Source organism: Setaria viridis, chromosome 7 (genome assembly GCF_005286985.2).
Source record: "Setaria viridis chromosome 7, Setaria_viridis_v4.0, whole genome shotgun sequence".
NCBI classification, from domain to species: Eukaryota; Viridiplantae; Streptophyta; class Magnoliopsida; order Poales; family Poaceae; genus Setaria; species Setaria viridis.
In genome coordinates this window covers 19,975,938-20,001,615 of record NC_048269.2, presented here as the reverse complement: position 1 = coordinate 20,001,615, position 25,678 = coordinate 19,975,938, and the positions used below count along the sequence as shown (strand labels likewise).

At 45.2% G+C, this 25,678-nt stretch overlaps 2 protein-coding genes across 2 annotated transcripts; both read left to right on the top strand.

The window, feature by feature from the left end:
• Positions 1-2,023: 2,023 nt before the first annotated feature.
• On the top strand, positions 2,024-7,662 carry LOC117864043 (uncharacterized). The gene is made up of 12 exons (XM_034748013.2): positions 2,024-2,316; positions 3,618-3,764; positions 3,850-3,964; positions 4,054-4,145; positions 4,239-4,336; positions 4,943-4,980; positions 5,219-5,454; positions 5,711-5,804; positions 5,912-6,102; positions 6,547-6,766; positions 6,853-7,020; positions 7,118-7,662. The coding sequence occupies exons 1-12, from the start codon at positions 2,104-2,106 to the stop codon at positions 7,321-7,323; spliced, it is 1,818 nt and encodes a 605-aa protein (XP_034603904.1). The 5' UTR covers positions 2,024-2,103; the 3' UTR covers positions 7,324-7,662.
• A 9,318-nt stretch (positions 7,663-16,980) lies between these two features.
• On the top strand, positions 16,981-21,265 carry LOC117862707 (protein NRT1/ PTR FAMILY 4.3). Its single transcript, XM_034746208.2, has 5 exons — positions 16,981-17,616; positions 17,743-17,960; positions 18,643-19,083; positions 19,922-20,046; positions 20,170-21,265. Exons 1-5 carry the CDS (start codon positions 17,499-17,501, stop codon positions 21,047-21,049), a joined length of 1,782 nt encoding a protein of 593 aa, XP_034602099.1. The 5' UTR covers positions 16,981-17,498; the 3' UTR covers positions 21,050-21,265.
• Positions 21,266-25,678: the final 4,413 nt, after the last annotated feature.

The following is a 25,678-nucleotide window of genomic DNA, read 5'->3' as shown; positions in this document are numbered from 1 at the left end:
TGTATTTGGATGGAAAGGAATGACTGGATATTCAGAGGAATCACTCCATCAGTTCATAGTGCTATGCTGCGTTTCAAGACTGTCTTTACGCAGGTTATCCTTCGCGTAAAAGAGGAATGGAAGCAATCAATGTTGGAATGGTTAGAGCATATATTGTAATCTTTATGATTTTTTTCTTTTCCTTCTTTATGTCTTGAGTTGTACTGGACAGTTTGTTTGTTCCTCTTTTCTTATTTTTAATATATAACCAGTAGGGGACCTTCCCCTCCTCTTTCATAAAAAAAACAATGATTCAATTTTAGGTGTGTGGGTTTGGGTTGGGGGATAGATGATGTAGTCCCTTAACAAGTTATTATATTGTATAGCTTCTTGCAGGGTACCCTACTCGTTTGTAATATGGTATATCCAAACTTGCATGTTCGTTGACCATTATTTTCTTAGCATATTCCTTACAGATATTAAAATAAGCGATAATGGCATAGAAAACAAACCTACAAATGCATCCATTGTTTTCAAATTTTATTGTGATAAGATTAAATCACTAAATACCTTTTTTTGTCAGGTGATACTACTGAAGTTTGACCGCTTAAAGAAATACATAAATTCACAAATAATATCTCTATACAACATTAGATAAGTTACCGCAAGTGCATTACAAATGATTTTTTAGATATCTAACTTTGAAAAGAGTAAAGTGTATGGCTGTGTAACTTAGGTCTTCATACTCTTAAAATGCATATCTGACTCCTAAACTTGAACTCGGGTGTCATTTAGGTCCCTATGCTCTCGGAATGCAGCTCTAGCCCCTTAAACTTGGCTTCGGATGTCATCTAGGTCCATATACTCTCTAAAAGCATCCGTCATCTCAATTAAATTGATGAAAACTTATTTTTACATAGATATAATTTAATTATAGTTAAATAAAGTGAATTTCAACTCAACGCGTGTGGAGAATATTTGATGTGCTGAATCCAGAAAGACTTTTGCTTGGGGCAATATCTTTACTTGCTAGGTGCGCATGTATTATTCTTGGAAAATTGTTCAAATTTGAATAACACGTAGTTGCACTTACTAAACTAAAACTAGAGGTTTATAAGATAAATTACTAGATGAATATTAGGAGAAGCTGAAGGGGCTATAAAACAAGTCAGAAATGTGACAATGAAAGTAATGGCTTGCTTGAAAGTACAAACTTTGATCTTATCATGTTGTATTAGCAGGATGACACTGAATTTCAAGAGTTTATGAATCTATATGACACCCGAAGCTAAGTTTAAGGAGTAAGATATGCATTTTGAGAGTACAGGGACCTAAGTGACACATGAGCTCAAGTTTAAGAAGCTAGATATGCATTTTAAGAGTATGGAGCATACATTTTGTAGTTTTTGAAGGTACGTATGCTTTTACCTAGATATATCCACTTTTGGGACCTTGATCCACATACTCCAATTATCCAAGAATAGATTGTGTAACAAGATATACACATTTTGCCCCATGATTCTAGAACAAAGCTGTTTCGTCATTTCAACTATCAACAAAATCCTACAAATAACCATAACCATTTTCACTTCCTAAAAAGACCATATCCATTTTCAAATAGTGCTTACCTAATCATTGATGTGGTGACGCAAGCATGGCACACACTAAGCTCGAATAGAAATTCGCATAACAGTGACGGTTTAACCATAGTTGATTTTAGTTTACACGCTCATGACTTTTTTCTTCCGTGTACGTTTAGCATTTTGCTTCCTATCACGACGGCAACTTGCCTCGTTTGCGCAAATCCCAGCTGCAGCATATAGTTAGCCTAATCACTCGCACACACCTAAAGTTTTTAACAATTACGTCTGGATCCAACTATCACAGACAAAAAGAACCCAAACGGGCAAACGGCGTCTCCACGAACAGGGACTCTCCAAAAACAGATAATTACAACTCAACTCAAGCCCTTATCTGCAAATAACACCATAAAGTAACCCAAAACTGTCCCAGTTAAAAATCCCCGAAGACTCACGCGATCGAAAAAAACAGAACCCAAAAACCTCGTCTACATTCGCATCTCGCCGCCCCTCCTCCTCGCTCCGATCCAGCTCGCCGGCGGCGATGTCGCAGCCGGCGGCAGAGGTGGCCGCGGCGGCGCAGCCGCAGGGGCGCGGCCCCGCGGGGCGGCAGGGCGGCGGCCTGGGGCAGAGCATCACCGGCATCGTGCGGATGGCGGTGTTCTGGTACTTCGCGGCCAAGTTCTTCGGGCCAAAGCGCCCTCCGGCGGAACCGGGGATGCTCATGTCCAACCTCTTCCAGAAGGGCGAGCCAATGGTGAGAACGCCCTCGTCCCTCTTGGTTGTGTGCAGGATTTTGGTTCGAAGATGCGTCTTAGGTCTGTATCGCGGTTCGCTCGTCAGTAGGTTTAGGTTGTGTAGTGCGGGTAATTCGAAGTGTTTGCTCTGATGCCAAGGTAATTTAGGGTTTTATTCCGTCTTTTTTTTGGTTGCTGTGATCCGTAAGCTGTATCGTTATAGCTTGCGGGCGATGTTTTCAAGAGAGAGCTGTGTGGTTGTTTAGTAGCTACGATCCAGGTTTTGCAGTGCAAGTAGGATATTTTTGAGCCTGGAGATTATGTAAAGTATTGATGCTCTGCAGCATTATTCGTTATATGGTGATAGTCTGACAGAGAAGATAACACCTCACGGGTTTAATTGGATCTCAGGAGGCTAAGTTAAGGGCTGTTCACGGTTTTCTGGACTAGTTTTTTTTGTGATTTTGTTCATGACTAGATGCCACTGAATTCAAGTATCTGTGAATTTTGGTAATGACCGGATGCCACTGAATTCAATAAGTTGTGTGACAGTGTGAGCATTTATGTGCAGTATATTGGTGCCGTGGTGATTGAATTGTTTCACTGTTTAGGTTAGGGTTTTCGACTTTTTTGGGGGGTGGGGGTGGGGTGGGGGGGGGGGGGTTGTTGATGTTCGTTATACTTGTGTTTATGCTGGAGTGAACATTTGTCCTAGGTTACCTGTGCAGTAAGTTCCGTAAGGCCAAGACTGGTGGTTGGATATTGTGTTGTTGATCCTGACCATGGGAAACAAACACATGCATATTAAAAATTCCTCTTGAAGTTTTCAGGTATTTGTGCATCCGCTATGAGTTGAAGACTAGATAGATTTTAATTTAAGTCTTACTTGTGCTGCTTATATCAAGTTGAGAATTCTGTATGGTTGTTGCTTGTGGTATTTGCTCATGAGATCCTAAGATGTATGCTGTTTTTTGTTGATCATGTTTCATAGGTTGAGATCACCTACATTTGATGTACCTCATTGACTTTCTTCCTTTTGTTAAGTCTGTGCACCATGCATAAACCTTCTTAGATGATATGTATTGAATCATATAGCAAGAGTTGAATAGGGGCATTATGCCATTATAGATCTATACTTGTAATACAGTAATGGCACAAAATTCCATCCAAATTTGTAATTGTAACGTGCAAATTCTATTCCGATAGGTAGTATAATAGACTAAATGGTTATTGTTGTGTTCATGATTTAGGCCCTGCCCCTTGTCAATAGTCATTTTTCAAATGCTAAAACACTAAGTGCTCAGTGGCTTTGCTGTTGCAGGATATGTGGATGTATTTGTCAGAGAACGAGAAGTTCAATGATTTTGCTAATGAGGACGCACTTATTTGGCACGAAGCAAACATGCCATATGCAGTCTGGGGACCTACCAGTACCAGAACACGATCGTTAACATACTATCCTTCAGAGGTAGGCGACTGATTGCAGTAGTGTTAAACTTTATTTTATGCAACTATGGTCTGTTTGTTTGAATTTCGTGGATGTGCTGTTACAGGCTCTCAAGCGTAATGGCTCTTTGTATGCTCATGTTTACTTTGCCCGCTCGGGTTACCCTGTGGACCCTACAGATGCTGAATATGAGCAGAAATCTGCATTTGGGAGGACACATCGTATGTGTTTTGTTTTTCCATTGCATGGTCTTCCTTTGTGTTATAACATATATTTATGGAATACTGATTGCACTGTACATTTGATTTAGCTGTTGTGACATTCTTGCCAAAATCAAAAGCTGGTAAAAAGAAGAGCTTGCTTGGAGATTCAGAAAAACCTGAAGAGGAAGCACCACCTAAGGTCATTATCTTCATTCTTTCTCATTCAGTATATGAACTACCAACTTATGGTATTCCTTATATCTGCCGAGCTAATGAAAGACTTGGTTTGCAGGAGAATAAAGAATCTGAGGATAAAGATGAGGGTCCGGCCGAATATATATCTTATTGGAAACCAAATGTAACAATAAATCTTGTTGAGGACTTCACACGGTATTCACAAAATCCAATCTGTCTCTAAGTTCGATTTGTACCATACATAGGATTTTAAATGTTAAGATTTATGCTCCATTCGACCTGTGGTGGCATTGGCTCATGATTGATACTTCTCAGCCCTGCTCTTTTGATGACATGAAAGTTATGAATCATTACCTTGCCTTGTGAGTTACTGATTAGAGCTATGCCACATTGGCACTCCTATTATATAACTGACAAAGCACTTTATCAGTGTGCAGTTGAACATTTATTTTCAGCTAGATCAATGTGATTGCAATGAACCGGAAGCTGAATTTAGAGTATAAAAACTGTTTCCATGTATGGTAATCGCAAACTAAATACTGCTAAATAGCCTTAATGATACGATGGTTAAATTTAAGGTTCTCCTCAGGTGACACTGGATGAAACTCCATGATTTTTCTCATTAACAGCTTCAGGTTTTGCACCGTAGCCATTTTAGTATATACTTTCTTGATTTATGTAACAGCAAAACTTTGTTGTTTTTGTTGTGTATACCGCAGCAGTTTTGCTGTTTATGTGTTTTCTTCGTTTCTGTGCGTCCTCTATACGTATGATTAACATTGCCCCCTTGATACTTTGCAGGTATCCCCACAATAATGTCCCTCCCATTGTTGCTCCATGTATCCTTCAACTATAACAAATAGTAACATTACCTTTTCTGTTTTGTGATAGTTCCGCTTTTACTTAAAACATGCATGTACTAAACGTTAAATTGTGGTCACTGCTACCCATTTGCTTCAAAAGCCACATTGCTTGAATCCAACTTCTGCTGAATATAATCTGTTATTGAAACACTACCTTCAGAAAAATTATGTGCTTTTGGTGAGGATGGTTTTGGTTTTCCTTTACGATATACAGATTTGAATGTCGATCCAGCTACAGGCAACTATTATCCTACTGTATTCTTCAATGAGTTTTGGCTACTGAGGGATAAATTAATAGCGCTTAACGAGACTGTGGAGGAACTGCCCTTAAACCTTGAAGTTGGTCCTATGAGCATGACCAAGTGGCAATTATTTTTACAGATTGAGCAATCCTTCCAGGTTCATCGTAGTTATGGAAGTATGCTCGAAGGCGAGGCTGATGAACTCAAGGTACACAAGTGCCCATACTCTAAACTGCAGCTATTTAAATGCTGACATTTTTGGATATGTTGCCCTTTTTTTTCTTCTTATATTTTCTTTTTTGGGGACCAAATTCCTTTGCACCCTTTCATGTTGTTTGAGGTGCCATTTTTATGTAGTTATGTACAATTACTTGTAGTTTATGTCCTTGGGATGTGGTTCCTGTCATTATTGGTTTACCTTGTCAGTCAGCTGCTGACTCTTGACATATATTTGTATATTGCAGAGGGTTTTCCTCGAAGGAAATCCTTATCTTCTTGGATTGACCATGGTTGTTTCTCTGTTACACTCTCTGTTTGATTTCCTGGCCTTCAAAAATGGTATGTACACCATATACTTTTTTTAATAGAATGTGTAGTAAGAATCGCACTAATAATAAGTTATTAACAAACTACTATTTTGTGATCTTTGGGTGCGCTATTTTCAGATATTCAGTTCTGGAACAAGAACAAGTCCATGGAAGGTCTATCGGCAAAATCCGTGATTCTGAATTTTGTGTGTCAACTAATTGTGTTCCTGTACCTTCTTGACAATGACACATCATGGATGATCCTTGCTAGCTCTGGAATTGGAGTGTGCATTGAATTTTGGAAGATTGGAAAGGCAATGCACATTGAGGTAAATGGCATCTGTGGTTCTCTAAGCCTTAAATTTATTGTACAAAGTAGACCTTGTGATTTTCACATGAAACTTAAATATTTTTAGCAATGAGAAAACGGATTTTGACTAAAGAATGGTGATAATCAAGATCATAAACATAAAGATTTTTATCGTTATTAGTCATTGCCCCCTCATTGTTCACTTGTAATAGTATACCAGTTGGCGCGTCAAGCATTTCAAGTGCACAGTTTTACTTTGTGCTGAACTACTATCACCACTGTGACCCTTGATGTGTTTTGATATATTAAATGACATCGGAATGTCAAATTTTGCTATGCGTATTATGACAACTTGTTCTTTGTCGGTATAGATATATATTGCTCCTATATGATGACATTGCTGATCCAGAGTAGATACCTGGTGACATTTTGTACTAAATGAAAATTTCATCTTGTTCTCCAGATCGATAGAAGCGGAAAGATTCCCATGTTGAGGTTTAGGGACCGTGAATCATATGCGCAGAATAAGACCAAGGAGTACGATGCGCTTGCAATGAAGTACCTTACCTATGTCCTTTTCCTCCTTGTGGTTGGTTTCTCGATCTATTCGCTAAAGTATGAAAAGCACAAGAGCTGGTACTCGTGGATACTTTCTTCTATGACAAGTTGTGTGTACATGTTTGGTAAGCAACTAATTCCAAATCTTGTCAGTTTATGTGATAATGTTGGTTAGCAGTAGAGCTTATATGTGTAAATTTGCGTTCTTCAGGTTTCATTATGATGTGCCCCCAACTATTCATCAACTACAAACTGAAGTCCGTCGCTCATATGCCATGGAGACAAATGACCTACAAGTTCCTCAACACCATAATAGATGACCTTTTCGCATTTGTGATTAAAATGCCAATGCTTCATCGTCTCTCAGTTTTCAGAGATGGTAAGATGAAATCTATCACTGTTCTAGCTGATAACTGCTGGTAACAGCAGGAAACATCTATGTTCTTTGGACTTCACTGACTGCTCTCTGTCGACAGATGTTATCTTCTTGATATACGTGTACCAGAGGTGGAAATATCCAGTTGACAAGAAGCGTGTCAACGAGTTTGGCTTCGGAGGCGAGGATGAACCTGCTGCCCAGGAGGCTTTGGAAGGAAGTGATTCATCAGCCGCGGCCCAGCTAACGGAGGCCAAGACTGAAGCTGAGGCCGAGACGAGCACAGAGGACAAGAAGACCAAGTGATGTCCACACCTTCCATCATCCAAAAGATAGCACACCTCTCAGCAACACCGGCCTTGTTTCTCCCAGTGGACTTCTCCCGGCGGACGTGAAATTTTCTTTGCTGAATCGGACGCTGGACTTGCCTTGCTGAGATTCTGACTATAAGATGTGTAACGGGGAACACAAACACATTAGTCCTGTCTAGGGCAGCGGGCGAACAAACACACCATCTTACGTTTTAAGTTTGTTTCTAGCAACCATTACTAGGTGATATGCTTGTTTGATCGGTTTTTGTACAAGATTTTGCATCTGCTTGAGAGCATCATCAGTTGCTCGTAGTGCCGTGATATGCTTTGCCTAGTCGAGTGCACCAAGTGACAGAATACAGGGGTGTTTGGTACTTTAGTACGGATTAAAATTTATATCACATCGAATATTCGGACGTTAATTAGGAGGACTAAATATGATCTAATTATAAAACTAGGTGGAGGCTAATTCATGAGACGAATCTATTAAACCTAATTAATCCATCATTAGCATATTTTTATTGTAGCATCATATTATCAAATCATGAACTAATTAGGTTTAATAGACTCGTCTCGCAAATTAGTCTCCATCTGTGCAATTGATTTTATAATTAATCTATGTTTAATACTCATAATTAGTATCAAACATTCGATGTGATAGAAATTTTAGAAGTTCCTAAGGAACCAAACACCCCCTCCAATGTGGAGTGACGCCCAGGAAGTGACTGGACCGGAGTCGATGTGGACCTGTCGTAGGAGAGGCGCCGGTGGATGGGTGGACGGGTTGGTAACGAGTTGACGAAACTCAGGTGAAGTGACTCGAATGACACGGGAGCGCCTTGCGCTGCGGGGATCTCCCTCTGACCGAGTCTGTGATCCGGCGGAGATCCGCCTTTTTTACTCGATCACTTGCTGCTACGTGACAAAACCTTAGAGCAGCACCAACGTATAATTCATGTGGTAATGCTAGACGTTGCGATATTATGCAGTTGCAAAATGCTTGATTTCTCACTGACGTATAGCCATTCAACCCTCCCAAAAAGTAAGACCTATATGGAATAAAATATACCTTAAAAATAACTTTCGTTTCTCTCCTATTCCCTCGTTACATCCACTTGTTCTAAAGAGAGATATTTTATTTGAAGTACCGGGTGCAAAATCTAGCACTATGGTTAAGGGATGCTTCGAAGCACCCTACGATCCACACATCACCATGGGAATCTTCTTCTCTCTCTTCGGGGCACCATCCAAAATCCACTGTTGGAGTTGCTCTTAGAGCAAACCTAATATATTTGGACAAGTAGTTCTCAGCGGTAGGCCATGTGTCAGTAGCCTATGATTATTACAAATTTTACAATGCTTAGTCCAAAAGTAGGTAGTAGTGGTGAGGTATGGAGAGAGGAAAGCAAGGAAAGAGATAGAGAAAGAGGGGAGGAAGGAGAGAGATAAATTGCTATTTTATTTCTTATGAGCAACCCATAAGCTTATGGTTAAATTTTGCTATGGTCTGCCATATGGATCACTCGCATAATGTTTCAGACAGACATGTCATGTTGAATGGAATATTTTAGTCCCTATGAACTGCTTTTGGTGCACTTATGGTCGCCCTTAGAACACACCTTAAATGCATATATGCTTTGATCAAAATACGGTCAAATATTTAAAATTTTTATTTATTTAGTCTAGTTTTAATGGGAGTTTCATGTGCATTAAATTCCATGTGACATCAGCAATTTTGATGACTTGGCAAGTTCTATATGAGAAGAGAAAAGGAGAAGTTTCATCATATATGAGAGGAGTTTCATCCTCATGACACTTAACAGACATAGTTACCTAATTCCCAATCTTGATAACGGTGCAATGAAACTGTGCGCTAAGACTAGCCTTAGATGTCAATAGTCCTTGCGTCTAGTGTTTGGCACCATACGAGATTCAGCAGGCAATGCAGAGACGATTCGGACCGATTTTACACGTCAAACATCGGCATGATGGTCTGCACTAACAAAATGAAAAAAAGAAGCAGCAGGAAAGATCCGGGCCAGAGATTCGTGAGCGAGTGATGCCGTGATGGATGATGCATCGATCGACGCCGGCTCGCCCATGCCGCGCTGCCGCTCCGTCCTCGGACATGCCGACGCGGCCTCCTCCGCGTCGCAGCTCGCGCGGGCTCACGTCAACGATACGAATACGATGCGCAGGCAAGAACCAGCAGGAAGTGCCCGTCCCTGTTCGACGCAGGTGCAGTGCACACGCGACGCCCCTCTGCACATGCGGCCGTGCGCGTGCAATGTTCGTCATAGATTCAGAGAACCAGAGCCAGGGACAATGGAAAGAAAAAGAAAAGAAAAGAGAAGTTGCTAGCAAGCATGAGAGGTCTTGGCACACTACGCCAAACTGTGATGTGTCCGAGGTGAGGACAAAATTTTATGCCGATCATGGGGGCGTTAGCGAGATCTCTTATCGTGTCCCGGCGAGGGGGCTAAATGGGGGACTGATTGCATGTTAGTCGGAAAATGCTGTCACCACGACACGAAAAACTTTCGGAGGGCACCTCGTACGCACAAGGATTCGTGCAAATCGTCCATTTGATTTGATGTCTTGGACGTAATAGCCGTGGCTCCATCAACACCAGCATTTTCTTTCTCGTATTGTTGGAAGGACACCGGGTTTCTGGCCTCAACATTTTTTTCGAAACATAAATCTGGCCTCAACATGATCCGTAGCACACGCAGATAAAATCTGCATGGCTGCATGAGCCATCCGTAAAAGAAGGCTGAATATATTTGAGCCCCAATGCAATTTTTCCTGTAACTTGAAATGAATTGTGCAGATTCCGATCCGCTATGGATGGATTTGAGGTGTCAACGGATTCACCGATGCTGCACCCCACTGCCACCGGGTGTCAAATCAACCCCGACTCCCGAGCCCTCTCACTGTTCTCTCGTCAAATGCCGGATTCCCTCGCCACCACCAACAATGTCACACACACACACACACACACACACACACACACACACACACACACACACACACACACAGGTTTTCCAGTTGCTCGCAAAAGATGACTAGGCAGTAGGCCGAAACAGGTTACTGATGCAGCCGCAAGTGGGCTCTCAAAGCCCTCAACAACCTCAACCTTTCATGGCGGTCCATGAACCAGCCACTGAGCCGGCTCTCCAAGTCCAAATTGTCATGCTAAATTGGGAAAATCCTGTGCCGGGGCGGAAAGGAAGAGAGACTTTGCTCCTGAGCACTAACGCTCTGTGTCTCTGTAGCAGGGACTCTCATAGCCCCTTTCCATTTCTTAGTTTTGTTTTGTCGATGCAAGAGGTGCGCGCGTGCGTGCGCGCGCGCATGCATTTTGCACGCTATTTTCCTTCTTCAGATTCGGGCACCGAAGATGAAAAAGAAGTGATCCAAAGCTGAGAGATCATGCAATTTTCAGTAGTACATTGCAATGTCTGTGGATAAGGGGGTCTGAATGTTGGTTGTGCCCTGGCCACCGAGCATCAAGCAAATGGAATTTTCCTTTCGCTTAAGATACTCATCGACCCCGGCCTCTTTTACCTTTTGGTTTTGTTTTATGTGGACACAGAAGAACCACCGATGACACCAAACCTTAAAATCTCCAATAAAGTAATGGTTCGGCCGTGCAAGAATCGTCCCTAATAATCTACCGCAACTGGTGGCAAACCAAGAGCACTTCCAGTGATCAAGAGGTCAAAAATGCAGCTCTCTTTTGCGTGCATTCCTTTGTGTGACAGCTATAGAAAATGCCGCCTGCTGCCTGTGCTAACCAGGGCATGTCAAGCGAGACCGCAATAAGCAAAGGAACATGCTCCGATCCTTTCGACGTGGATTCTTTTCTGGAGTGGCGTCCTGTATCTGTCGAGGCATTCTATTCTATGGGTTCTCTGGTTAATTCTTCAGAGCTTTTTCTTATGTGAAGCAAACAGAAACAGGTTTCCTTTTGACAAATGGGCCGTCGGCAAGTGCAGAAATGACGGTGCAGGGTTGAAAAGTTTTCAACTTCTTTTGCGGAAAATTTCTGCCCAGTCAGCTTCTTGTCCCCTGCTGCTGCAATTGTGGCTGTTTTTGTCGCTGCTTTTGCTTGACGTCTGATCCGATTGGAGTGCTCGTGCGGTTCCCAAAAGCATGTAATCTCGTGGTTTGTTGATGGCCACTTCTGTTTGCTCTTTTTTAATTATTATTATTTTTTTACAAAGGAGGATGCAGTGTCGGCTCCTTTTCACCGCCGCGTGAATTTCGTGACATGTTAATTGACTCCGGATCCCCAAGCAAACGAAGAAAGCACGTAAATGCGTGACAGTAAAATAAACACTAGCGCACTATAAACTCCGCAAAGTAAACAAGCATTTTAGGGACTGCTTATGTTAATCAAATTAACTTCCCTATGAGGTAAAGAAATTTAGGCGTATCTACTAATGTAGTAATATACTCACTTAGTCACAGATAAATTACTCCCTCATTTTTTCTTACAGGGCGTACTTGGTTTAGTTAGGACGAGATTATGATAAAGGAAAAATACTCCATTAAGATTTCATTTATGTGACACAAAAGTATAATCATAAGAAAGTATCATTGGATACAAATAATAATAAAGTATTTTTACCATTACTTTTTCTTAGAAGTTTTGTTAAAATTTATTGAAAATGTAGTCATTTTAACGTATTAGTCATGATAAATTTAATAGTAACATTTCCATATTATTACAAATCATAATCTTCTACCCTTTATTCCCTGCAAGTTTATAAATTTTGATCCATGCATCACTAATAATATATGAGAAAACTCTAGTTTCCCTAATGCGTTACCAAGCCAAACCCTGTACATCCAGTCCATCTCATCCTTGCCACCATTTCTCCTCCTCCTCCATTTTTGAGGCTCGTTGGATCAGTGAACCCCAAAGAATTACCGGGAAAGGAAGGAGCGCAGCAAGAGGAGTAACGAGGAGCCTTGGCAGCATCGCAATTTCTGTATCTCTTGCTCATCACTATGCTGTTGCAACATCCTGGGCGCTAATAATCTTGAAGCAAGATTTCGAAGGTGAGATATTTGGATTGAACAGCAAGCCCGTTGAATTAAGAAAACGATCGCTCGATCACCTAAAAGGAGGAGAGAATAATGTTTCCAGGCCCGTGATTTGTGGCGTAACCATCCACCTTCAGTGCCGGGCGCTGTTTGCTACAAAGCCATACCACGATTGCCACTGCTGCACCTTGACTCCGTATGGGCGGTGGTGGTGTTTTCACTGCGTCCTGATCCTTGGTCCTCCTTGGCTTTGGGTGCGCCCGGTGTTGGCCACGCCATGGCTAGCTAGCTAGCCGGCTACGCCGTTCCCAATCGTCCGATCCCCGTGTCCCGGCCTCCCGGGCACCGGTGTTAAGCCCACCGTTTGACCTCGGCATGACATGGCTACCACGCGCAACAGCAACCAGCAAGACGAACGAGCGAGCAAAGCGAGCTCAGGGCCGGGAGATGCCATCGCTATCCCCTCAGGCTCTCACCGCGGCTGGAAACCCCCGGCTCCCTGCGTTTTCGTGGCATAAACCCCCGGCCGCCGCGCGCGCGCGCGCCTTTCCGCCGACGCGACGTCGCGGCGCACATATCATCGTGCGAGAAGCGGGGTGGTGGGGGGCCTGGCCTCGGCTGGTGGCTGGGGTGCGCCGTGCGCGTGCGGGGAAGTGGAGGCCAGCCGCTGGCTGCAGGGAGCCCGCGGGCCGCGGCCGGCCGCCACTTGTAGACTGGCCGCCGACGCGGCGTGGAAAACGACCCGGGCCGCCGTGTGTTCCTGCAGGCTGCAGCGAGACGGGCGGAAAGCCGCAATGATCCATGGCGGCTACCTGCGGAGCACGATCGGCGTTTCACCGCGACGCGGCACACGTGTTTCTCTTATCTTCCTTTTCATGTTTTCGGCCACCCGCGAAAACATGTTGTCAACGTGTTGTTTCTATCGTCGGGGAGGTAGGATTGCATGCCATGCTAGTGCCTGCAGCCTACGACTACAAGAAGTCTACAAATATTTTACTACTACTACTACTACCACTACTAGGCATTGGTCTCCGGTTCCTCCATCGACATCCGGGGGTGCCAGCGTTTTTATTGTGCTTAAATTCTTAATATCATGATGATCCGTGATCATGGTCTAGTGAAGAGTCCTCATTCTTGGAGTGCTTGTCTGGGCCGGGAGTTGTAGCCCACGCCAGTAGCCAGTCAACAGCTGGGCACACACTACAGCGTCCTGCACTGCACGCACGTCACTACCCCTGCTCTGCTCTGAGGTCGTCCAGTCCAGAGACCCTGAACCAAAAGCAGGCAGCCGAGCTAAGCCATGGACCCATGGCCCCCCGCCCAACCCCAACTCCGAAGGCCGAGACCCAAAGAAACACGACACAAAGGCGCCACGCTTTTCCACCGCATTATCACGCCGCCGCGCGCATGATTGCAGAGAAAATTCCACTCCTTTTCATCACCCGTCAGGGTCGTCAGGGCATCATGCGCCCATGATCGTCGCCGATCACCGACGGGCGACGGGGATGAGGAGCCCAACGCCGGGGCCCGGCCGGCGACGGCGATCCGTTGGTCCACTCGTACTCGTTCATTCACCGGACCCGGGTCAGGCTGCAGCGGCCAGCGGCGCCGCTCCCTTAGTCCCTTTTTCAAGATTTGGTCCGTGTTTTCTGGGAAGAACGGTACAAGCCCGCGGATCGCCGCGAGGAGCTGTTTTGGCCTGTTCGCCGGCCGTTTCTCGCGTTGTTTGAGACCCCTGCCTGCCGGCCGGCCGGTTGTCCGTCGTGCGTAATCGTGTACCATCAAGAAGCGTGTGGCTGACCACCGGAATCTTTTCGGCAGCACACGCATTTCATACTTCTTGTTGTTAGGTGCCCATATGTAGCTCTCGAGATGTTTACACATGGTTGTTTAGTTTTGCATCTCGAGATGGTGTTTTAGATGACAAAGGAACTAGATAGATTTTAGAATCTGCACTTGCGCTGACCTAAACATGCATACCACCGTAAAATTTTAGGTGATACACGTGCTTCCTCTGCCTTCGATTGGAAATACAAGTCTATTAGGATATCTGCATAATCTTGAAGATCATATTTTGACTAGCAATATCTATAAAAATATACTTAGTATCATATAAAATGAAGAAGGGTTGTACATTCTGAAAGTATTCCATTCTTCATACGGAATCTAGTAATGCTAATGTTATGTTATCATTTATATAAAGTTTTACATATCATGGTCAAAAAAAGAAGAAAAAAGTGCATTTTACTCCCTAAACCTATCCACTTTATCCACTTAACCCCTTGAACAAAGTTTTGGTTCACTTTACTCCCCTGAACTATTTCATTTGGTCCGATCTACCTCTAATTAGATTTCTCTTATTTTTTTTCCTCTTGTATGAGTTGAATTCTAAGTTCAAATTTTGTGAGCATATACAAAAAAGGATGCCTTATGTTAGAAAATTATACTAAGAATTTTTCATGGTTATTTTCATAGGTTAGGAATATTTAATATGAAATTTATCTTAGATATACAGAACTGTAAAAAAATAATCATGAATTCTAACATAGAGCATAACGTTATGAGTCAACTGACAAAGTTAGAAATTAAAATTCAATTTGTACGTAAAGAAACAAAAAAGAAAAATCTAACTAGTGGGTAGATTGGACTAAATAAAATAGTTTGGGGGAGTAAATAGTTTGGGGGAGTAAAGTGAGCCTGAATTTTTCTTAGGGGTTAAGTGAACAAAGTAAATAGGTGAGGAGATTAAAATTGACTTTTCCAAAAGAAATAGTTTGACTTGTGATTTAGGGCAATCTTAGAAGAACTTATATTTTCCATCATCAGCAACCATGTCTAGAACTTGTACTCTAATAACCTTTACTATTGGGCACTGTAGCACGCACGTGACGGCGGAATCTGTGCCTTGTGACATTTGCAGCGGAAAGATAAAATTAAAGAAGAGCCACGACGAGCCTTTCAGAAGCTGGGGAGTCAAAGCTGGGGAGTCAGTTTGAAGCTCAGATCAGATTTCGGCCGTTGCTCAAAGTTTGGAGATGCAAAATTACTATTGTAGCACTGTAACATACTGTAGCGTTTCGTTTGTATTTGTGAATTATTATCCAAATATTGACTAATTAGGCTCAAAAGATTCATCTCGCAAAGTACAACAAAACTGTTCAATTAGTTTTTGATTTAGTCTACATTTAATACTCTATGCATATACCGCAAGTTTGATGTGATGAAAAATTTTCTTTTTGCATAGTGTCAAAGCAGGGCCGAATATGGGTCACTCACCTCCCCTGCTCCCTGCAGCTGCAAAGATCTCTGCACACTGAGGCTATGTTTAATTCCCTCCAAACTCCCAACTTTGACACTATGCAAAAAGAAGATTCCCCATCACATCAAACTTGCGGTACATACATGGAGTACTAAATGTAGATGAAATCAAAAACTAATTGCACAGTTTTGTTGTACTTTACGAGACGATTCTTTTGAGCCTAATTAGTCAATATTTGGACAATAATTCACAAATACAAACGAAACGTTACAGTTGCGCATTTATGGCAAAATGTCAATTTTGGCACTCCCAAATTAGGAACTAAACAAGACCTGACTACTGCATGGAGAAAGGCTGCTGCCACCGCCGTCTTTTGGAGGAGCACGCAACGAATCCGGGGCCATCCTGGCCTGCCGCATAGGGAAGCTCCTAGGCCTGCAACGTCTGTGGCCTAGCACGCGCCGGCATGTCGCCGCCAAATCTAGCGAGGATACAAATCCAGTTCTCGCCGAATCAGCATAACAACGGTTCGTGGTTGACGTGTGTCAATCTGTCTGCAGGGGCGCAGCATTGAGGCGACGATGCGTACGCAGAGATGGACAGATTGTCCTCTACTCCTACAGTCCTACAGTCCTGTTGCGATTGACATTCGGCGAGCAAAAAAAGGAAAGATCGATCGAGGCTGGACGCTGCAGGTCGATCCGATCGATCTCCCAAGAACAAAACGTCTCGCTCTTCTTCATTCCAGCTGAAAAATTTCCCGGCCGGCGTCGCTGTCCGTCTGGCCTCTGCTCCTGAAAACGAGAGAAGTAAACGCGCCCCACTGGATCGCACGTCGTTGACCTTTTGAGGTGGCAACGTAGATGACTTGTCGTGTCCGGATGGATTAGCTTAGTCGCTTGCTGCTGAAAGTCGATCTGAACAACCCACTGATAAAACTAAACTAAAGCCATCGCAACAGATTCACATCTCATTTCAGTTCTCACCACCGCATGCACAAAATTCTAGTCAAACAAACAGTAGTTTACAGCTGAGCTCCTTTTGGCCGGTTCAGTTACCTGCAAAACTGAAATAGGTCAGGCCCGTCCAACCCTTCCGAGGGATGGACACGTGTACATATGGTACTCTACTTACACTTTCATTCTCATTTCGTATAAAAAGGTTAATCTAAAGATGCTATAGCTGGTGGACAAAAACTTATAAATTGATTCCACCCTTATTCAATGGTACTAACATACACCCCTGACCTTATAGACCACTACCGAATCCTATCCATATTAGGCCGGGTGTCAAAGCAGGCCACCAACACACCCAGCCCAGCCACCAATCTGACTCCAGAGTTCAGAGTCGTCTCTGGCCACTACCAACTCGTCAGTCCATCCACGGCGCACTGATGATTAAACAACAGGCATGGAGTGCAGTGTCCGAGCGCGTATCTTTCTACGCAGCACTACGGCAGCAGCAGAGCGGGGGCATACAGTGACGCAGCACTACGCGTCGGCGTGGACCTTCGAGTTTTTCCGACGACGTGAAAGGGGTAGGCCCGGCCGCACTTGGCAAGCAAGCTACCTGCCGCGCCGGCTCGGCTCCTTTCGGCGTTCAGAACTAGTGACTGGCGCTCAGCTCCCTGCGTACGTGCGCGTAGCGGCGGGTTGCCGAGCAGGAGCCCAATCACACACGCCTGCTTCCTCTCCTCGGCTCGTTGCCTTCCTCCGATCCTCCTATAAATAACGCGCCCAGGCTGACCGACTCGCCATTGCCTCCGCAGCGGAGCTCGCTAGTCGCTACCACTACCTACCACACGGGTTGACTTGTGTCGGCAGGAAAGAGAGGGAGAAACAAGAGAGGCTCCAGAGGAAATGGACGTGGAGAGCCGCGCGGGGGCGCCGGAGGCGGCGGCGGTCGCCGTCGACTGGCGCGGCCGCCCGTGCCGGCCGCACCGGCACGGCGGCATGCGCGCCGCCGTCTTCGTCCTAGGTGCGTGCGCGGCCGCTGGCAGTGTTCACGGGCGCATTGGGTTGTCGTCGTCGCTTAGTAGTTCTCGCAGCGAGAGACGACTGGTGCTGACCAGGGGACGGGCCTGCCTTTGTGTGTGCTTTGCAGGGATCCAGGGGTTCGAGATCATGGCGATCGCGGCGGTGGGGAACAACCTTATCACGTACGTGTTCGGGGAGATGCACTTCCCGCTGTCGCAGGCGGCCAACGTGGTCACCAACTTCGTCGGCACCATCTTCTTGCTCTCCCTCCTCGGAGGGTTCCTCTCCGACTCCTACCTCGGCTGCTTCTGGACCATGCTCACCTTCGGCTTCGTCGAGCTCTCGGTACGTTCCTGCTGCTGCTAATGGCGGCTTCCACGCTCTCGCTACTAAATAGTTGGTTCCACCCAACACGCCGGTTTTCTCCGTCCCAAAAGCTTAAAGCTGACGAGGAAAGATAGATGTTGTACTCTTTAAGTCAAACGCACTTCGGTGTTTACTTGAAGCCTTAAACCGTAGAGTGGTTTGTACCAGGCCAATCCAAATCCAAATGGTTTTCACCTGTTTACCGTTGTTTTCACCGAAAGTGAGGTAGTAGATCGATAAACATGGATCATGGGTGCATGGATGGAGCTGAAAAAGGCGCCAATCACCAGTCATGGACCAGCAGAGATTTGGTTCCCGGTTTCCAAAAGCTCCAGGGACCAGGTTGAATTCAACGCAAAACGGCGTGGCCGTTCGTACACGCGCGGCCGGCCACCACAACCAAAGCGGAGTCGAATTCGGGGTGGTACACGTGCAAACGGAACATGATGTTGGGGACTTGAAAGCAACATCACCAAATGAAGGTTTTTTGGATCACCTTTTGCAGTTGCAAGTGACCCTTAAAAAGTTTAAACACTGCTATTAACAAAAGATTTTTTTGGATCACCTAGCAATCTTTAAAACGAAGATTTTTTGTTGTTTTTCGTGTATGTGTGATGATCTGATGATGGACACGATCACTTGCTATGTTTTTACTTACCAGGGCTTCATCCTGCTGTCGCTGCAAGCGCACCTGCCGCAGCTGAAGCCGCCGCCGTGCAACATGGCGTCCATGGACGGGAGCTGCGAGAAGGCCAGCGGCTTCAAGTCCACCGTCTTCTTCCTCGCGCTCTACCTGGTGGCGCTCGGCAGCGGCTGCCTCAAGCCCAACATGATCGCGCACGGCGCCGACCAGTTCGACGCCGCCGCGCCGGGCGGCGCCGGGAGGCTCTCCACCTACTTCAACTCGGCCTACTTCAGCTTCTGCGCGGGCGAGCTCGTGGCCCTCACGGCGCTGGTCTGGGTCCAGACGCACTCCGGCATGGACGTCGGCTTCGGCATCTCCGCCGCCGCCATGGCCGCCGGGCTCGTCAGCCTCGTTTCCGGCGCCGCACTGTACCGGAATAAGCCCCCGCAGGGCAGCATCTTCACCCCCATTGCAAGGGTAAGCAAGCTGCTCTGAACTTCTGAACTGATACCATGTTGCGGTTGAGTTCATCTTCATTCTTCTGTACGGTAAACCAGTCGCATTGAGGATCAAAATGCTAGGAAACTCTGCATGAATCCTGACAAACATAAAGCGTTAATCTATTTGGTTTTTGTCGCGCAGTATGGACTGTTTTGCTAGTGGCTCGTTCATGCATGTTAAACATTGATTTGTGCTAATCAAGACGTTGATTTAAGAAAGTTCCAAGATACTGCAGATCGCAAGACCTTTTGTCATGATCATTTGTATGATCAATTTTTATACTCATCACCTAAGTACTTGAGGATTGCATTAGATATACTTGAGATAGTAGGTTGTCACCATTCAGTCAGAACGGTCCCCTGCAAGCGATATTCTGCAGCTCCATCGGCGTTTGGCCGTTTGTGATCATATGATAGGTGGAACGAACCTGCATAGTTCTGGGTCGACGGATCTGATCTAGTAAGATACTGTGTCAGCAACGGCTCTAATGATTTGTGCACTGTTAAGCTGTCAGTACTGTGCAGCTGTGGTTTGGACGACAGCGATAACGACAGAACTGACTGCAGTTTGTTTAAACTGTGACATGAGCAATATTTGCACTTAAATATTCAGTGCAAGAATCAGAAAAAAACACTTTACTGATTTATCCTGTTGATGTTTTTTAGATTTAAATCTTTTAAGTTCATTTCCACAAAAATCTTTTAAGTTCATATACTGTTTCTTTGAACAGATTTTTGCATAAGCATCAGGTTTACCTTAGCGTTTTCAGCTCAGAGTTCCTGACATAGCTGCTTAACGGTGCAAAATTCACCAGGTTTTCGTTGCCGCCTACAGCAAGAGGAAGCAAGTGTGCCCTTCCAGCTCCAATTCTGTCAACGCCGGAGCATGCGAGCCGGCACGCGCCGCCGCCGGCAACTTCCGCCACGGCAACAAATTCAGGTCAACATCTAATTGGTATTCACTGTTCATGCAGAGGGAGCAGGCCGCTGCTGCCAATGCGCATACCGGCATACTGCTCCGAGATGTGATCCCTGACAGGGGAAAGATTGTCAATTTTTGCAGGTTCCTGGACAAGGCATGCATCCGGATGGCGCCGCAGGGTCCCAACACGAAGCCGGAGAGCCCGTGGCGTCTGTGCACGGTGGCGGAGGTGCAGCAGGCCAAGACGCTCCTCGCCGTGACGCCCATCTTCGCGTGCACCATCGTCTTCAACACCGTGCTCGCGCAGCTGCAGACGTTCTCGGTGCAGCAGGGGAGCGCCATGGACACCACGCTCCCGCCGGGCTCCTCCTTCCGCATCCCGCCCGCGTCGCTGCAGGCCATCCCCTACGCCATGCTCCTGGCGCTCGTCCCGGCCTACGAGCTCCTCCTCGTCCCGCTCATGAAGCGCGCCACGGGCACGCGGTCCGGGATCACCCCGCTCCAGCGCATCGGCGTCGGCCTCGGCACCGTCGCCTTCTCCATGGTCGCCGCGGCGGCCGTCGAGCGCCGGCGCCGCGACGCCGCCACCGCGGGGGGCCACCAGATGTCCGTCCTCTGGATCGTGCCGCAGTTCCTCGTCTTCGGCGTGTCGGAGATGTTCACCGCCGTGGGGCTCATCGAGTTCTTCTACAAGCAGGCGTGCGCCGGCGGCATGCAGGCCTTCCTCACGGCACTCACCTACTGCTCCTACGCGTTCGGGTTCTACCTCAGCTCCCTGCTCGTGTCGCTGGTGAACAGGGTCACGGCCAGTCAAGGCGGCGGCGGCGGCTGGCTCGGCGACAACGACCTGAACAAGGACAGGCTGGACCTGTTCTACTGGATGCTGGCCGCTCTCAGCGTGCTCAACTTCTTCTGCTTCTTGCTGTGCGCGAGGTGGTACAACGCCGGCGTGGATGGCTCTGATGCAGCTGCCTCTGGTCAGGTGGCAGCAGAGGGTGCCGATGGCAAGGAGATCATCTGAACAACTCAAGAACACTGAAACTGCAAATCCGTATAGATGTATGTATACATATATACATTCCTACTGAAATAGTCATCAGAAAATTAATGAGCAGCTAGAATTGCAAAATATTAACACAGTGGAAAAGGCAGTATATTTACGAGCCTTCTGCGGAGAACAGGATTCGCGCAAGGATCAATTCAAAGATTTCAGATTAAAGATTTTTTTTGAGACCTATTTCAGATTAAAGATTTTTTTTTGAGGGGGATTTCAGATTAAAGATGGCAGACACTACATATTCTGTAGCCCACTACTGGGCCGGAAATGGGCCTTTACTGGAATGTGCATGACCCAAGTCACGAACTCACGATCCACATGGAGCAAGGTACACACACTGTTTTTTTTATAAGGAGGTACACACACAGATATCCTTTCGTTGCGTGCACTTGCTCGAGATGAGAGGGCATGGAAATAGGGGTGGCACGGCTCGAATCATTAAGGCTCGGCTTGTTTTGGCTCGTTTGATAACGAGCTAGCTCGGCTCGGCTCATTAAGCTTGACGAGCTAAAATTATGTTTGGCTCGGTTCGTTTGAAGTTCGAGCCAGCTTGGTTCACGAGCCTAGTATTATTGAACATTAATATTATGATTAGAGATTACATTTACTTAATATATGATAATTTAAATATACTAACAATATTTAAAAGTTTAATTTATGATGATCTTATAAAAATAAATAGTATAAGTTAATAAATTAGGATAATATAGATGTTTGGAGACTCAGAGTAGACTTAATTAATACTTAGATTTGACTTACAAGTTGAACAACAAGTTTATTTAACCAAATAATAATAATATAACTGTATTGATGAAAAATATTTCTGATCGTTATCAAGTCTAATGAGCTAATCGAACATCTCATGAGATGAAAAATATTTCTGGTATTTTCATCGTTATCAAGGCTAATGAGCTAATCAAACATCTCATGAGCAGTTCACGAGCTAGCTCGTTAAGAAAATGAGCTAAAAGGCTCGGCTGGGTTCGTTTAAAAGTCGAGCGAGCCGAGTCAGCTTACGAGCCCCGATCAGTACGCAGAAGGGGAGAGAGACGTGATGAAAATTTGAGTTAATTTGAGTGGCTGCCATGTCAGCTAAACCTTAGGGTTCGATTAAACATTAGGTCATTTTTAACCAATTTGTACAGTTCAAGAGTACGTACATTTGACGAACGTGGGAACCTAATCATGCTAACGTCATTAGTGGTTACTAATCATGTAAACATACACAGCACAAAAAGAAGAGGGTGGTCGGGCATTGGTCATGCGTGTTCCCGCGGAAAGTGGTGTGATGAGCGATGAAGGATTGCCATCACAGCCCTAATGAAAGAGCCACTCTATTTAATATTTTATTTCTATATCATACTCTTTGGAAAGTATTTTGAATTTGAATCCACCACAACAAAATTGAATTAAAAATAATTTATTAATAGAGTAATAGTGGGTTAAAGGCTTGTCATATGAAATGAAACGAACTCTATAATTTCAAACCAAGAGAATATCTAATTAGTCTGTAATTAATTAAAAGCCGCTTGAAAACACAAAACCGTATAGGGTGCCTTTGGTTGGACTTTCTCAAAAGCCAAAAGCTAACCAAAGGGCTACCCAACTTATAGGTGCTTTGGGCAAAAGCAGCTTCCTCCTTAGTGGAGTACAAAATCCACAGCCGCTCGCTCCTGCTTCTTCCTCTGGCTGTGGAATGGTAATTTCTAAAAAATTACCCACCTGCCACTGGTTACGAGGTACCGGTTCGTTTTCTTTTCCTCGGTCTTCTTCGACGCCTCCTCCTCTCCCATCCCCGGCGCGGTGCCCGGACCCCTCCTTCTCTCCCAGACGGCGGCACCCCTCCTCCTCTCCTGGCCTGCGGCGGTAGCCCTCCTCCTCCTCTCCCGACTGGCACCGGCGACGCCCCTCCTCCTCCTCTCCTGACCGTGGCGGCCCCCCTCCTCCTCTCTCGGCCCCGGAGGTGGCGCCCCTCCTCCTCTCCCGGCGGCGGCGGCCCTCCTCCTCCTCTCCTGGCTGGTGGCACCGGCACCCCTCCTCCTCCTCTCCCGGCTGGCTGCCGGCGGCGCACCTCCTCCTCCTCTCCCTGTCGGCGGCGGCGGCGGCGCCCCCTCCTCTTCTCCCGGTTGCGGCGGCCCTCCTCCTTCTCTCCCAGCCGGTGGCATCGGCGCCCTCCCGGCCAGCGGTGGTGGCGCCTCTCTCCGCGCCCACCACCGCGACGCCGTGGAGAGGGAGGAGGAGGAGGAGCAGGGGAGGTAGGGTGGAGCAGTGGAGAGACTGGAGGAAGAAGGAGTTGACGAGCGGTCCGCTCATTAGTGAGAGAGGGAGAGGGGGACTATGAATTACATGTGGGTCCACACGCTACTTTTTTCAAAAGCCACGGTTGTTCCACCAAATGGCTTTTTCACAACCCATAGCTCACAGTTCACATCTACTTTTCAAAAGCCGCAGCTCAACCAAACACACCCATAATACGAAAATCAACCTTTTAATCTCTGTGAACTATACCTAGCTAGCAATAGCATGAAATATTTTCAAGTAAAAATGCCCTTCATCAATTAACACCTTTGATTTCTAATCACCTCAAAAAACAAAGACCACTTCTTGAAAAAAATTATGGAGGCCAACATAGATTGAAACTAATAAATGCTAAAGCTTATTTAACATATAGTCACATAAAAATTATCTGTGCAACGTCGTTACCACCAATAGTTTTAGCCTATTACCTAATGGTGGTTTCATAGAAGTTTCATTCTCATTTAATGATGCGACACATCAACAATTTTGATGACATGTCATGCTAATATAATTAGGCTACTCCCAATAGGGAGTTTCATGAAGTTTCATTCTCATTAATTAGTATACTACATAGGAATTTTTGATGACATGGCATGAAATTAAAGAAGAGAGAGAGGGAACTAGTTTCATCCGGATGAAACCAACTCTACGCGAATACCAACTCTCCTTAAGTCATGAAATTAAAATGCCATTTTGATCCTATGAAACCACACCATGAAATTATGTGTTGTGAAACACATAATTAGTGATCAATTATTATAGTTATTGAATTAATTAGTTAATTAGTGGATAACTACCAAGAGGGGAACTGCGAGCCCAAGGCATGAACAGTCATCTTGAAGGGGCCACTTCCTGTCTGTTGGTAGAGTATAAATACGTACAGACTCCCTCTATCAATACAACCTTTCCATTCAATCCATTCCACTTTTCATTCTTTAACACGTTATCAGCCACGTTTGCTCTATCCTTCCATTGAGTTTGGCCAACAACACAAACTTGCTTGCCTCTGCAATATGGGATTGACTTCAACTAGGGTGCTTTCCCTCCATCGTCGTCCTCTGCGTGACTATCATTGTAAGTACAGAGGCACACGCTACTCAACAGACATGCAAGCCTTCAATTTCACATAGACGGGCAAGAGGTTTCACTGCATCTATGAGCAATGATAAAAGATGAACAAACACGTTCATACGTTGCTCAAGAAAAAGGCAGGTGCAAATCCTCCTAAGCTACTGGTGCATGCTGGCCACCACGCAGGACTCCTCCTGTCATCATGTGCCAGTGCCTCTGCACGCTCTCCGTAGACACAAATCTGTGTAGTCCGCTGGTGCTGGCAAGCAGCCGCGTGTTCCGCTTGCTGCTCCCAGACAGAACAACACATCTTGCAATGGCCACCGCGACAACAGCTACGGCTCACATCCACAAGCGCCTCCGTGCGTCTCTACGGCAACGTCAGATCGTGCTCGTCGCGGTCACTGCCGTTTTGGTGGCTACTGTCACCGTGGGCATTGGAATGCTCGCCATGGACAAAGCTCCCTCGTTCCACCACTGGAGTCCCACATTCCTCATACATCGTATGGTCCGTACTGCACAACAGGATGAGGAGGGGTTACACCCCATTTCAGTGCAGCCCAAGTTGCCCCCAATTTCAATAAAGAGCTCTCCTGGTTTCTACTTATTTACATGGTCTAGCATGTCTATTGTTCTGAATATTACTATTGAGACACTTGATTGTTCTGATTTACGAGTTCCCTTGTGAATTATCTATGTATACCATCCAGTATTAGCACCAATGTAATAAGGATGCCAAACTTACCACAGTAATTGAGCATCATCATGATCCGCATATCTTTTCATCGGTGTTGAACAATCTTTACATATGCAATCTATTTTGTTTGCATAATTAATACTTAATCAATATTCTACATCATGTAGAAGGTGATGTAAAATTTAAATTAATGTATATCAATATAATTTTGGAATCACACAAGGTGATGCGACCTAGGCACTGGCTACGATAAGTTCTTGTCAAAGAATTTATTTGCCCAAAGACCGTACTTTTAGGCAGCTTTTTGCTCATCACTAAAAGGTCTACATCTTTATGATGATTACCTTCAATGTGTATATCAAAAATTTCATAAAAATTGAAAAAAAATCTGTATTAATTATGACTATCAAGTCATTTATTCCCACAGGAATATAAATAATATATTTACAACAATTGCACTACCCATTGATATATACCTTATTTTGTTGCAAGAATCATCTTGCCTTCACTATTTTTGCATAATCATA